The following is a 14,189-nucleotide window of genomic DNA, read 5'->3' as shown; positions in this document are numbered from 1 at the left end:
GTGTGGATGCGTGTGTGTGTGTTGGGGGAAGGGAGAGAGGGAGAATGGTGCCATGACAGCTGCGAAACAAACAGTGAACATGAGAGCGTCTACGAAGTGAACACACAAAAATAAGTCGAAGGCGGGATGGGGGAGGGCAGTGGACAGCGGGGGGGGGAAAGAGTGGAGAGAGGATGAGGGCCACACACAATGCCATGAAGAAGCGAACTTGTCTTCAGATAGCACCTGCTCAACGGCACAGGCCACCTCCCTATCTCTTTTCGGTGTGCCCAACCGCTGTCTCGGAGCTGACTTAGCCGCCTGCCGCTGCCCCATCTCCCGCACGTCTTCTTTTCTAGCCTTGCGCCACTGCTTCAGCAAGACATGGCGCGGGTTTATATCGGGGGCACCAGTCCGGTGTAAAAGCATCTGCCTAAGTGAAAAAACGAGGGAGCCAGACGAATACAAAAAAGGAGCCCGCGGAGCGCGGCTGCAGCGATGACGGCTGGTACTTCAATGGCGTCTGTGTGTATGTGCGCGCGATCTTGAGTGGGGTCGCATGCGCCATTTTCTCTGCCACACCGCGGTGAGAGAAGACACGTGGGAGCGCGTACCTCTGTTCGTGCTGTGTGACGGGCAGACAGGTGAGATACGTGCCGCACACGACAGACCGTCCGCTCACGAAGAAGACTGGGCCAAAGCACAGAGAGCGCCATCAACCTCATCTGCACCGAGTAAAGAAGCAGAAGGAAGACGAAGTTTGAGGCACGACATACGCGCCCTCAGAATACACACACCCACGCGGAAACGCTCACACACGCACCCACACACTCCTACACAAAAAATAGAGAAAGGGACAGCAACCAAAACACAAGGCAGCGCTGTTGCAGAATACACACACACACCGATAGAGAAAAAAGGGAAGCAACAGACAAAAGGGAGTGACAGGGGGCACGCCATCACCGGGGGACGGGACGTGAGCAAGCGTACATGCAAGGAAAACCATTACGAGCGATGCGAGCAAGAGAGAGAGAGACAGGGGGAAGGGCAGGGTGAGAGACAGACACCCTGTGTACATCACAGAGGAAAAGCGAAAAAAACGGGAGAAACATAAGAAAAGAGAGGGGAAGAGGTGGGGAGCAGCAGGCATTGTGAGAAGAAAAATAACGTATTGGAAAGTAAGAATAGGCTGCCACACACACACACTTGGTGGGGAAGAAAACCGGCGACTGGGAAAAAGGGGGAAGGCTTCTGAGAAATGAAATCCCTCATGAGCAGCAACAGCACTAGCAGCAGGAGTTGTTGAGCATGCAGCGTCGTCACATAGACACACGTGCGAAAAGAAGAAAAGCAGAGGAAACAGTTGGCTAATGCTGTCCCTTCATGACCGAGGAGGAGGAAGAGGGGGAGGGGGAGGTCGAAGCGAGCAGCTGCATTGCGCCTTTGCGTGTACATGTGAGAACACTTAGAGGAACAAGGGTAGAGACACAAAAAATGGAAAACGAAGAAAGCTGCGCCCACGCATCGCATAGACAGGGGGAGCTGTGTCTGTGCTTATGCATACTATACGCCTCATACAAGTGCTACTGCGTGTGCGCACAGGCCTGTACGCCCGTGCGCTTGCAATCTCTATGTGTGTGTGTGTGTGACGGTCCAAGTGTATCGACAGCATCACCACACACGCACTGGCACGCACGCGTATATGCACGTCTCCCATGGCGCTGGCGCACCAGCACAGATTCGTGTTATTAATGATGAGCACTTCCCTCCATGAGAAACGAGCAGAAACAAAGGGAAAGTACGCGGTACAGAAAGAAGAAAGAAGTGGCCGAACAGGGGGAAATAGACGGGGGAGGGGGAGGGGGAGGGCACACGCACAAAGGACGTCGGAGGACCCCTCCTTCTCGACAAGAGAGAGAAAAAAATAAACAAAAAATGAACGAAAGCAGCGGCGAACGAAAATACCTTCTCACATGCTTGGGTAGAGAGAAAAGAGGGGGAGGGGGAGGGGAGGGGACGGGGCTGACATAGTTAGCCCGCCTTCCCCTAGTCCGCGAGTCTCATCACCCTCCTTTCCTCCCTCTCTCGCTTACGCTGCATTTAATTGCTGGCCAGTCTGGCAAGCTCTCTGTCCCGTGTCGGTGTGCACTGATGCACATAGATGGCAGAGGTGAAAGACAGACCGCACGCGAGGAGAAACAACGAAAAAAAGCAACACAGCCAACAGAGAAGCAGAAAAAAAAACATCAAAGCCGTTCTGATTGACGAGGCCCTTGGCCTTCTTAAGAGGCGAATACAGCGTGGCAGCGTCATTTACCTACAATATCGCCCTACCGCCAGCAAGACGCATGCACACAAGCGAGGAGCACAAACCGAAAGAAAGCGGAGAAAAAGAAAAACCAGCCGATGCGGCAAACTTAAAGAAAAAAGAACGGACAAGGAAAGAACGGCGAGGCGAAAGTAAGCAGTGAAGGACTGGAGACCGAGAGGGGACGCAGAGAGCAAGGAGAGAAGTCGAAAACGGGAGAAAGCGGGTGGGGGGAGAGGGGAGGGGAGAGGGGCTGGAGGACAAGCCGCAAAGGCCGTGTCTGTCTGTGAGTGTCTCTCTGTGTGTTCAATTTTTTTTTCTGCTTTCTGTTCTGCTTGATTCTGATTGCATTTTTGTATGTCCTCTCCATGCGCACTCGTGCGTACTCCATCGCCGACCTACATGTTTTTTTTTCCGTTGTCCGGGTGCTTCTTGGGCGCGCTCTCCCGCTGCATACAGAGGGGGAGGGGGGAACGTGTGGAGGCGGACGGCCACCACATCCCACACAAGCCAAAAGGGCACGCCACACAGACGTGGACGGACATAGAGAGAGAGAGAGCGAAAGAAGAGTTGCACCAGCGTGACGACGAAGACAGAGACGAACAGAAATTTTTTATTACCGAAAGAGTACAGAAGGTAAGAAGTAACAGAGCACGTAAGATGTGAGCCATAAACAGAAAAGGAACCAAGACGGGGTGGAACTATAAGAAAGGGAGACGTCTCTATCGGGCAGCCCGTGTGGGGCACCGTGTGGAGGGGGGGCGGGAGGGGGCAAGCACCATCAGACGCATGTGTACACACTACCGCTCTCTGTCATGCGCACAGTAGACAAACCAAGTGCTCAGGTGTTCTGGTCTGCATCTCCGACACACACACACATGCCCACACCTAAGCAGTTACCCACGCACGGCGCGCGGGTAAGCGAGAAAGACGACCGCTCCATTTCGAATCTGAAAAAGGGGGAGGGAGGGGGGAGGAAGCAAACGGCAGGCGAAGCGTTTAGCGTGTGAGAAGATAGCGATAACACCACCACCAAACAAAACAAATCTCCAGATGGTGCTGATAAAACAGAGAGAAGACAGAAGGAGAGAGAGAGAGACACGTACACACACACACACGGCAGCAGCAGCAGCGAGGCAGAAACAATACAAAATACGATGACACAAAGAACAAGTGTCGAAGCAGTAAAGCAAAGAGGAGAGAAGAGGGAGGAGGAGGAGTGAAGGAGAGAACAGAAGAAAAAAGAAAGCGGGAAAGCGAGAAGTTGCTTCTCTGTTGCCGTGGGCGTGTGGGGGTGTCTTCGACGAGCGGACGAGAAACGGTGACGCAGACTGGTAAAGACGCACACCGCGCACAGGCACACGCTAAGAGCGGGAGGGAGAAGAACAGACTATAAACACGCACAGGCAGTTCATTGGGTATGCAGACTCGCGCGCGCGTGTGTGCTCGAAGTGGAGAGCTCCCTTTCTCGGAGGCCTTACCTTGTCGATTCTCTTGTTTTCCTGTCGCTGGGAGGGTTATGAAGGAGCGCAGCAGACAAGGACGTCGGCGGGAAATCATAGTAAAACGGCAGCGATCATGATGATTGATGTATAAGGAAGGGTGTGTGAAGGAGGAAGGGAGGGGAGTAAGAAGAGAACAAGGTAACTTTCAAGCTAAGTAATCAAAAGTGCGCGCGACAAGCGAAGATTGAAAGGGGGGGGGGTAAAGTCAGAAGAAAAGGCGGCGACGTGGAGAGAGGAGAAAAGGAGAGGGTAGTTGTGAAGAGAAGCCTTGGCAGATAGAGGGCAACCGGAAGAAAAGAAACCAACGGGGAGTAGAGGAGAGGGGGGAGAAGGTGGAGGGGGCACGAACATCTAATCCTGTTGGCCGCGCCTTCCTCCCTCCCTCCCTCCTCGCCCTCGGCAGGCCGATAGCGACAGTGGATCCGGGAGAAGAAGAGCGACGGGGGCCGAGAAGGGGAAGAGAGGCGGCATAGGGAAACGGTGCAGAGTGGCGACAGAGAGTATACGGAGGATGCGTCACAACGACAAAAACCAAATCCCGCATGAACCACGTGAATGTCACATCGAGAGACGAGACCACAACAACAGGAAGAGGGCGCGCGGGTGAAGAAAGAAGGAAGAAGTATCAGCAAGTTAGGGGGAGAAGGGGGACGTGGAGGAGGCACCGGTGGCGATAGAGACACCCACACGCAGACAGACAAAAGAGAGAAAGCGAGAGCACCTACAAAAGGATCAGAGGGGGAGAGACGAGAGAAGAGAGTGGCCAGTGACATCCTTTACAGGAATATCGAAGTACGCGAGAGGCGGAAAGGGGGGAAGGGGAGATGATGGGCCGAGAAACGAGAAAGCACGAGGGAATAGACCCACTCACAAACACGTACACAGAGATGAGAGGTGGGAGGAGGTAGGACGTAGAACGCCAAAGCCGGGGACATAATAAAACAACAAAAACAAAGAAGCGAGGACGACAAAAATACAAGCAAGGAGCGGAGCAAAGGGAAGACATGAAGGGAGGGAGGAAGGAGCAAAACACAGATAGAAAGGAGGAAAGGCAGCAGCAAGGTATTCGAGGCGTGGGGCGCAGAGGCTGATGAGAGACATACCGCAAAAATCCTCGACTGTGCTGGCGCCAGTGGTGCGTCGCCTATGGCATGAGGTGCTGGCGCTTAGTAGATCGCGCTGGTTGACTGCATCTGCTGCGCAGACGACGCCAACACCATGTACATCACATCACCCGCACCCTGCGCCATCGTGCGACCGTTCGGGATGGCCACCAACATGGCCGGCTGCGTGTGTGTTGCATTCTGCACTGGAGCACCGGGGCTTGTCAGAACGTAGGTCGGGGTCAAGGGTGTGGTGGCGGGGTACAGGGGGTTAAACGACGGCTGCTGGGCCGGCACCATGTGCGCGGCGTAGTTGATAGGCGTCACGTTCGACGACGACGTGCGCGTCGTGCCGGGGGACTCAGTAAAGGTGCCGCTCACGGTCGAAGCGGCCTCTGTGAGAGGGGCACTGGCGGCAGAGCGCGCACGACGAACCTGGATCTTGTTGCCGCCCACTACGTGACCAATCATCTCCGACCGCGCCACTGCCGCGTCGTCGGTGCGCTGGAACAGCACAAAGCCGTAGCCCTTGCAGTGGTGCGTTCCCTTGTGGCACATGACCTTGGCAGAAACGATGGGGCCAAAGCGCTTGAACAGCTCGTGCAGGTCGGCGTCCGTAAACCACTCGGGGAGAGACGCAACGTACAAGTTGCTGTCATAGGCACGCGCAGCAGGGTCGCTTGCCTGCACGGACATGTTGAGCGAGTCGTTCTTCATCGGCGACACATTCTCACCGTAGTCGCTTAACTGCACGCTTTGGGCCATTGTCTGCAGCGACCCGGACATGACGCGCGGTGCGAGAGCCTGCAAAGGGCTCCCCATCATCAAGTCCGACTCGGTGCCGGCCGTGACGCCGAAGGGCGTGAAGAGGGCCGGAGTAGGACTACGCTCAGGCGCAGTAGGAAGGCAGTCGAAGCCCCAGTCAGCGTTGTTGCCGGCAAGAATGTCGAAGTTCAGCGTCATCGTTGCTTAATGGAAAGAAAAAAGAGTGCAAGCAGAAGATGCGAACGCACGCAGAGACGGCGTCGTCAAGCGCAGGTTGCACGTGCACGCGAGGCGATGTATAAGCAAAGCGAGGAAATAATAAAAAAGGACGGGTGCTCTGATTCGCGAGGAAACAGCGGTGAGTGAAAAGCAGAGTGTGAGAAGTGCGGAAGTGGTCGAGCAGGAGAGATACGGAGAGAAAACAAGTGCTGGTGCCGCGTGTTTCGGGACTTTTGTTTTTCCGTTACTCGATGAGTATCTTTTCTCCGTACGTGTTCCTGATGGAGCGAACACCTGTGCTTGTCCAGTGTGTGAGCTTGCAGCAATGTGTGAGGGAGACTGACGACAGAGCTGCGGAGGGGGGGGGGAGGAGCAGTGAAAAGTTTGTCGATGGGTGAAAAGAGAGGCACAAAAAAAATTCGGTTAGGGCTTGTGTAGGGCGGATATGGTGAGCGACATCTGCCACGGTGCGCAGCGAGACGAAGATTGTGGGGGAAAGGAAACGTGCGTTTGCCAGTAATAGCGGAGGAGACGGAGAAGGCAAGAGATCGACGAAGGGGAGGGGGGAGGCATGATAACGAGGAGCGCGACGGGGAAGAGATAAATCATTGCGCCTTGTCAACTGCCCCTCCGCTACGAGGCTTTTTATTTCATAGCCTCGGTGGAAGAGTAAGCGGTCCGCTTCTGTGGCGCGTGTTTCGAATTCCATCGTTGTCATGATAGACGTGGTGCGTGGATATGGGGGTGCGCGTTTCGGATGAAGGGCGCTCGCTGTTGTCGAAACTTTTATTTGGTTTCGCTTTGTCTTCGGCGAAGACAATAAACAAGTCGCACGGGCAAATCGCACGCCTGTGGCGTGATGATAGACATGACAACAGACACGAGTCAGTGGCCACTACGCTCGAGTACTTCTATAAAAGAGAGGTGATAAGGCGACAACACGGAAAGGGGCAGAAGGCAAAACCCCAAAACAAAAGAAAGGAATCATAAAAGAAACGAGAGGGAGGAGAAGGGGAGGGAAGGGAAGAAAAGGGTGGGCACTCTGTTGGAAATAAAAATTATCTCTTCGCTTTTCTCCTTTCATTGGAAACAGGGAACCACAGGCGTCTTTTCGCGTTGCTGTTGGTTGCTGTTGGTTGTGGAATACGGCAGCATGGTAACTCTGTGCGTGCGTCGGTTCGAATGTGAGCTGTCGGAGGCGCCTAAGCGGGAAGGGAACCTGCAAGTGGCGCGAAAAAGAGCCGTTGAAACAAAACAAGAAAGTTGATAACTGGGCCAGGGGAAGGGGGAGCACACCCAAGCACTACACAGACACAGACACAAAGAAGAAGGGAGGGGAAGGAGGGGCAGAGAACAGCCATGACCGCAGCACATAGGACTCTACGTGCAGCATCTGCTTGCCTGCACGCTTCGTTTGCCGGGACACACATTGCTTGCAGCAAGATGTGCGTGCGTGTGCGTGAGTTTCTCGACTCCTTTTCCCCCGTTCTTTCACCACAAGAAGAAGATACACTTGCCGTTGTGCGCTCTGCATCTTGCCGTTTGCAAGCAAACGGCATACATGCACCTGTACACGTCCCGATGCGTACACAGGAAAGTGCTCCTCGGGACTTTGTTCGTTTTCCTTTGTGTCGTTTTTTTTCCCCGACGAGGAGAGGTTATAATCGACACCGTTCCCCCCCTTCTCCTCCCCTTTCCACAGCTTTGGGCGGGTGTGTCCATTCCGCTTGTGCCACGCGAGTGTGTGTGTGTCTTGTGTTCTTTCCCTTTGTCTTTCCCTGTAGTCCCAGGAGGAAGCGAGTTTGGGAGGAAAGAGCGGGAGAGAGAGAGAGCCAGGGCTACACGAAGGACATGCAGCGATACAAAAGAAAGGAGGCGAACGAGAAAAAGACTCCTGCGAAACACACACACACACACACACACACACACGCCAGGGATGCCAGGGACGACGTCACCGGCTGCGTCTTCTCACCGCGTTCTCTTTTCTTCCAGCCCCACCTCTTGCTGCCCAGAGGGGGAGAGGTCTTTCGTCTTTGATGGCTCCGTTCTCTCTCCCACGACACCTTTCGCGTCTGGTGTTGTTGCGTTCATCTCCCGCGCGTACACTCGTAGAGTAGCATACATGAGAGGGGGCTGTAGAACGGGATGCAATGTGCAATGGAAGCACCTGCATGACGGTGAGATAAGTGACAGTGTGGGCACACGTACCCTGGTATACTCTTCTTCCCTCCCTCCCTAACCCTTCCTTTCAATCTCTCATGCACACCACCACTTCCTCTCTCTCAGCGAAAACGCTTCCCTAACCACTGCATCAGCTCTTCGTTGGAAGGGACAGCAAAGGCGGTTGTGCTGGAAGGCAGTGTGGCCGACGAGAACGGTGCTGTGCTAGGAAGGGGGCAAGCCGGGGAGTGCGGGAGGCGAGGAAGAGAGAGATAACGGGGAACAGACAGGAAAAAGAGTCCCTCCCCCACCTCCACCTCCGCCTCCTCCTAAAAAAAAAAGTACGGCGGAAAGCAGTAACGGAAACGGAAAGAAGGTAGAAGAGAGACGTTTCTTTTTCGTTCTTGGCTAATGCGAGCCCTTCGCTGCGTTCGTTTGCTTGCCTGTCCATTACGTGGTAGGGCGCAACAGCAGCGCGCCGTACGTCACGACGTGGGAAAAGATGGATATGGCAAACAAGGCGAGTCCGTAATAACACCGGTGGACACACGAAACAAAAAAAGGTAAAGAAGAAGGTAGACCGGGGACGGGGACAGAGAACCGAGTCAACCGACAAGCAAAAATGAGATGGTAAAATCAGCTCCCAGTGAGGGATACAAGGAAAGGTCACAATGATAGCATTCACGTTCGTGGGTCCTTTTATTCTGCGATTCGATGTTTTTCTTCTTTTTTTTCAGAGGCGGCAACCAGCCACTCGAAGAGAAAGCGAGGCCAAGATGAAAGCCACCATCTGAGTACACAGAGCTGAGGTGTGAGAAAGATGCACGCAAGAAAAGACAGAGAACAGAGAGGCAGAGGAGTTGGAGGTGGGCGGAGGAAGGCGGGGCAGGGGGGGGGGTAGAGAACACAGAACACGCGCGAAGGCGACGAGGCACTTTACAGGAGGTGAAGAAGAGCGAACCTGGATATCTGCTTTCTGTGCAAAGCACAGAAGGCTGCACGCGGACCCAGGGGAGGAACATGAAAAACAAGTGAATGATAACTGGTCGGATGGTGATGGGTCATTGTGCCCCCCTTTCTCCCCGATGGTGATTTCATCGGCATACGCGTCTGTGTAAGTGGGCGGGTGCGGTGTGTCTTGCGGTGCATTGACAAGGACGGCATAAAAGGGACACTCCTCTACCGGCCAGTGTCCTTGCTTTGTGCTTTCATCCCTCCCTCCCAGACACACACATAAACAGCCATGCGTAGGCACCACTACCACAGCAAAAAGAAATCAGTCCTCCTGCTCGAAGGCTGCTCCCACCCCCACCCCACATACCGAAAAAAAAACGAAATGATCCCCAGCAACACAAAGGGAGAGCAGGCAGACCACAAGAGACAGCGGAGACAAAACAAAGGAGAGATCATCGGCACAGTCCAACAAGAACCATAAAAACTAGCAATAAGTGCTTGGGAAGCTAAGAGAAAAGAGAAAGGCGGGGGAAAAAGAGCTGGGTACGTGCGCTGAGGCTTTCAAGAATCTCTTCGAGAGGCTACGCCAATGACCTTCAGCGTCTCCGTCGTACCCATCACTCACTCACTGGTGGTGCTGTTACTGCAAGGCGTTCGCACTTTGTTCGTGAATAGAACTTCATTTATGTATACTTTTTCTCACGCGCTAGCATACAGGCGCGAGGGCATCGTAGGTGCCATTTCGCTTGTCGAACGCAAATAACAAAGGGAGGCGTGCTCCCCCAAAGGTGGCGGTGGTGTGCCTCACACCGAACATTCAACTATATGGCAGCTTGCAGTACTACAGGCTGAACCACAAACACATAGAAATAGATACATAGTGATGAAGTGAACACGTAGGGAAGTGGCATCACACGCGAGTTGAAACCAGAATCAGAGCACATAGGAAAGATATTGGAAGACGGACAACAGAAAACGACACCTTGAGGAGAGTAAAAGAGGAAAAGGTAGCGTGTACTGAAAACAGAAAGCCTTTGATGAGGGTGTCTGTGCCTGTGTGTATAGGGGAGGGGGGAGGTAAGCAGGTAGGTGAGCGAGCGAGTTTGTAGTCGCGTCCAGTGCAGGGGTGTGTGAGCATAGCTCGCACAGACACATGCGTGCCACTCAGCCTCAGAAATGATAGCGAAGAGAGCTGAAGCTGTCCGCCCTTCGCCATTTGCGAGTGCGTTTGGTTGCACTCACCAATGGCGGAGTGTGTGCCGGAAACGCTTCAACAGAGTGCGCGGACACAAACGTGTATCGCACTACGTCGCCATATCTTGGATCGGTGCTCACAGGCACGCAGACACACGGAGAGAAGAAGAGCAACGAAAGACAGAGCGAGAAAAAAAACGAGGGAAAGACGGAAAGGGGCAGGGCAGACAGGCTTTGGAAGAGCGGAACACATACAAAACAAAACGCGCAATCATCGAGAGGGGTGGGGAGCAGAACAAGACTCGAGTGACGCGATAAGGCAGGGAGAGACGCTAAAAGAGGCAGAGAAAGAAAAACCCTCGAGCTGCTAAACGAGATTACACACAGATACGAACGACAGCCGAGGAAAAGACTCCACACACACCCGCACGAGTGATGTACACTTCGAAGTGCGTTTGCGGGGAGGTCGAAAGAGACGGAAGAAAGACCAGGTGATGTGGGGCGTGATTTCGAATCAAAGGTAGAAAGGAAGAGAGAGAACGGCACGCACCGGAAACACTTGATGAACCTTCGGCACCGAATAGTGGGAGGAGAGAGAAGCAAGAGATAGAGTCGTAAAATCAGCACAGCGAAGACGACAAAGTAAGGGAAAAGAACGGCGAGATGCGAGGAGAGTTGGCGGAGGTACCAATATACGTTGGGCAGACGCTGCGAACGAGGGTTGCTATTTTTTTTTAACTCACGAACAAGTGTATACACACTGTAGGCGCTGTGTCTTTCTTTTTTTCTTTCTTCCGTTTCCCATCTCTGAAGAACTGCGAAACATGCAAAAGTAAAAATAAAACAACAAGAAGATGAGGGGATGTGGGTGAGGTCTCACAGAGGCAGAAATCACGACGCAAGCACTGCCCCTGATCGATCGCGGTTCCAACATGGGCACAATTTCCTTTTTTTTTGAAACAAAGTGCCTGCGTATATACAGAGAGGTGCCGTGTCAGCGTCGGAGGAGATTCGACTCACGCATACGCCCCTGCGTGACGACGGTGCCGGTGAATGTCGTCTTCTTGTCCCTCTTTGTTACAGAACTAAGAAAAACGAAATAAAGATGAGGCAATGGCAGTAAAAACGAAATCGTGTTGAGCGTAGATGAGGTCGAAAACTATACAAAAGGAGAAAGGGACAAGAGAGGCACGTTTCTTCTCTCTCCCCTCCGTAGCCGTCACCTTCCCCACTTTACGGTGTGTGAGGGAGAGAGCGCTGCGTCCCTTTACTTGAAACAGCGATGCCGCAAGGGCTGCATGAAAGCGTGGATAGAGCGCGAAAAACAAAAAACAAAAACCAGAACGAAGCGAAGGCACAAAATAGAAGATGGATACGCCGACACACAGAGAGAGAGATAACAAAGACACAAAGGAAGGTAAGGCGGGGAGGGAGGGGCGAAAGGAGAAGTCCGATGGACTTAATACCAGGAGAAAAAAAGAGATGTGAGGTAGAGAGACAGAGCAACAACTTGATCGACAGCCACCGCACACGCCAAACGCAACGGCGCCAATAAAATAAAATAAAAAACATAGAGAACCAACGGGCGGGGTCGCATTCCATGAAAGCGGGCAAAGAACGAAACAGAGAGAGAGGTACACGCGCGTCTTCTCGGTCAGCACAGATGAGAATGAGGTAGAGAAAAAACGTGGGGAGACGCGAAAGCGAGGAAGAGTTCGCGGGCGTAAGTAGAAGTCGCAGAAACCGGATATAGATTATCGACTGTCACTCATGCACGGAGAGGTGGCTTTGGGGGTGGTGAGGGAGGAAGGAAGGGGGGGCCAAGCGAGTCGCAGAGTCACCAAACCTGTACAAGCACGCGCGGGGAGCAGGGAGGGAGGGGGAACGAGGCGGCCGCCGATTGTGTACGAAGGTAGGTATGGGTATGACTGCGGGTGCGGATGTGTGGTTGGATGTACTTCCTTCTTGCTTCACCGGGGTACATCATCCCCCGTTCATCGACCAGCCCTTTGAAAACTGTGAAAAGACACCGCATTTGCGTGGGGGCTGGGTACCTTACAGAAGGCGAAGGGGGAGAGGGGGAGAGCAAGTACATGGAGTTCGTCACCACCGTCTGCGCGCGCAGCGGCGACGTCAGCGATTCACGTTAAGCTTTTGGCAAAGTTACACCAGCGAAGGGAGCAAGGTAAAAGAGAAGCGAAGGAAGAAGGCCTCCCTTTCAGGCAGCTATTTCTGTGACTCATCCGCCCATCCTTTAGAAACTCGAAAGGCAGTGCGGGCAGTGATACTGATACCAAGGTGCACAAAGTTCAGCTGGCAAAGCCATATGCGAAGGAAATGTCCGGGAGAGCAGAAACACACACGGGTGAGAGGAAAACGAACACGACTTCAAAGGCGTTAAGGCGTGCGTGGCACCCCGAGTGATGCATGCGGTCAATGCCTGAAATTGCGCCAGACTCATGCACACGCATCTGGATACAGACAATGCATGCGACCGCCTGCTTGGCCCGCTCATACATATTAATCCCGTGCTTTTCTTCCCATTCTTCATGCTGCAGAACAACGTTCTCTCATTCCTCGCTGTGAGGATGCACACTGGCTCAACACCACAACTCGCTGACCTGTTGTTAGCCATTGTGGCTCGCGGGACCCTCAGTGCTGTGACAGAGGAGGGGGAGAAGAGAGGAAGCGCAAAGGAAAAGGAAACACTATAAAAAATGCACGGCAGAAAATCAACGGAACACGGATGCACATACACGAGCTGTGAGAGAAGGGAGAGCAGGTGAGCAAGAGAGCGCGCGCACAATAGCGCACCCATCTCCACAGTAGAATGGTGTGATAAGCACAAAAAAAAGGCCGCAGCCCATAGAGACGACAATAATAAAAGCAGAGGCGTGACAGAAGGGAGAAAGAGCTGAGGACGGTGGGGCTCACGTACGAAGCCAAACAAAGTAAGAAGAAAGACGCAAGACGGAGACCAAAGAGAAGAGGAACGCTCCTTTACAAAGACAAAGCGGGCAGAAAACAGAAAAGCGATAGGGTGAAACATAAAAAAGCGAACGAACGTAGAGATGAGAAGTGGAAGAAACAGACACACACACGCGCACACACGGACAAAGGAGCACAACAACGACAAAGAAACGTTAACGGAGGAAAAAGACAGAAAGCACGCACGAAGAGGAAAGGAGGAGCGCGAGGCGGAAATGGGGTGCGCCGCAGCCAAAATAAAAAACACCAACAACGCAAACGCCAGTAGACACACCGCGTGGGGGAAAATGGAGAAAGAAGCCGAAGAAGAAGGCACACACATGCACACACACACCGAAAGAAAAGAATGATGAACCACAATGTACGCTTGTTCTGTGTGCTCTTGAAGAGATCGATCCACCCCATTCGAGTGAGGCACCCAAGCAGCAGTACGGGGACAGATAATCGACTTTCTTCGTTGCATGTGCATCTTGCGCTGCAAGAGAGAAACGAAAGACTGAGGGGATGAAGGTAAAAAGGAGAAAACACGGGCGGCGGAGGAGGGGGGTGAGAAGTAGGAAAAAAAAACAGACATCTGTATATCAGCATAGCACCGTACAAATAACTGCGGTAGGAAAGTAAATACGTGGAGGAGAAAAACGTTACGCCAGCGTTTGTCACGTGCTGTTGGGGAGGGGGGAGAGTCGGCATATAGGTGCTTAGACTAAGATCAAGCGCCTCTTGGGGAGGAGGAGGGGGGGGGAATAGGGAAGAAGATAGTTCTTACACACTTTCCTCTCGTGCTCAGTAATGGAGCCTCCTCTCATCATTTGTCTCACATTTTTTCCCCTCTCCCCAGCGTCTCGCATCAGCCTCAGAGGCACTGTTGCCACTCTTACTTGTGATAAAACTTGTTGCCTAAACTTTGCAAAAAAGGCGTATTGCTTTAAAGAAGAAAAGGGGGAAAAAGGGGCGAACGTCCTCAGAGAAAGAACATCAAAAGATACCAGCAAGACGCAGAGAAACCACACAAAA

The 14,189-nt window shown here is 53.1% G+C and overlaps 1 protein-coding gene across 1 annotated transcript; it reads right to left on the bottom strand.

Moving 5' to 3' along the window:
• Positions 1–4,958: 4,958 nt before the first annotated feature.
• Positions 4,959–5,858, bottom strand: LMXM_09_0090 (RNA-binding protein 5-like protein; the record flags this gene model as incomplete). Its single annotated transcript, XM_003872642.1, has 1 exon — positions 4,959–5,858. The coding sequence occupies one exon, from the start codon at positions 5,856–5,858 to the stop codon at positions 4,959–4,961; it is 900 nt and encodes a 299-aa protein (XP_003872691.1).
• Between the last annotated feature and the right edge of the window lie 8,331 nt (positions 5,859–14,189).

Source organism: Leishmania mexicana, chromosome 9, assembly GCF_000234665.1.
Source record: "Leishmania mexicana MHOM/GT/2001/U1103 complete genome, chromosome 9".
Taxonomy (NCBI): Eukaryota; Euglenozoa; class Kinetoplastea; order Trypanosomatida; family Trypanosomatidae; genus Leishmania; species Leishmania mexicana.
The sequence above is the reverse complement of the archived record's forward strand: the minus strand, read 5'-3'. Positions and strand labels throughout refer to the sequence as shown.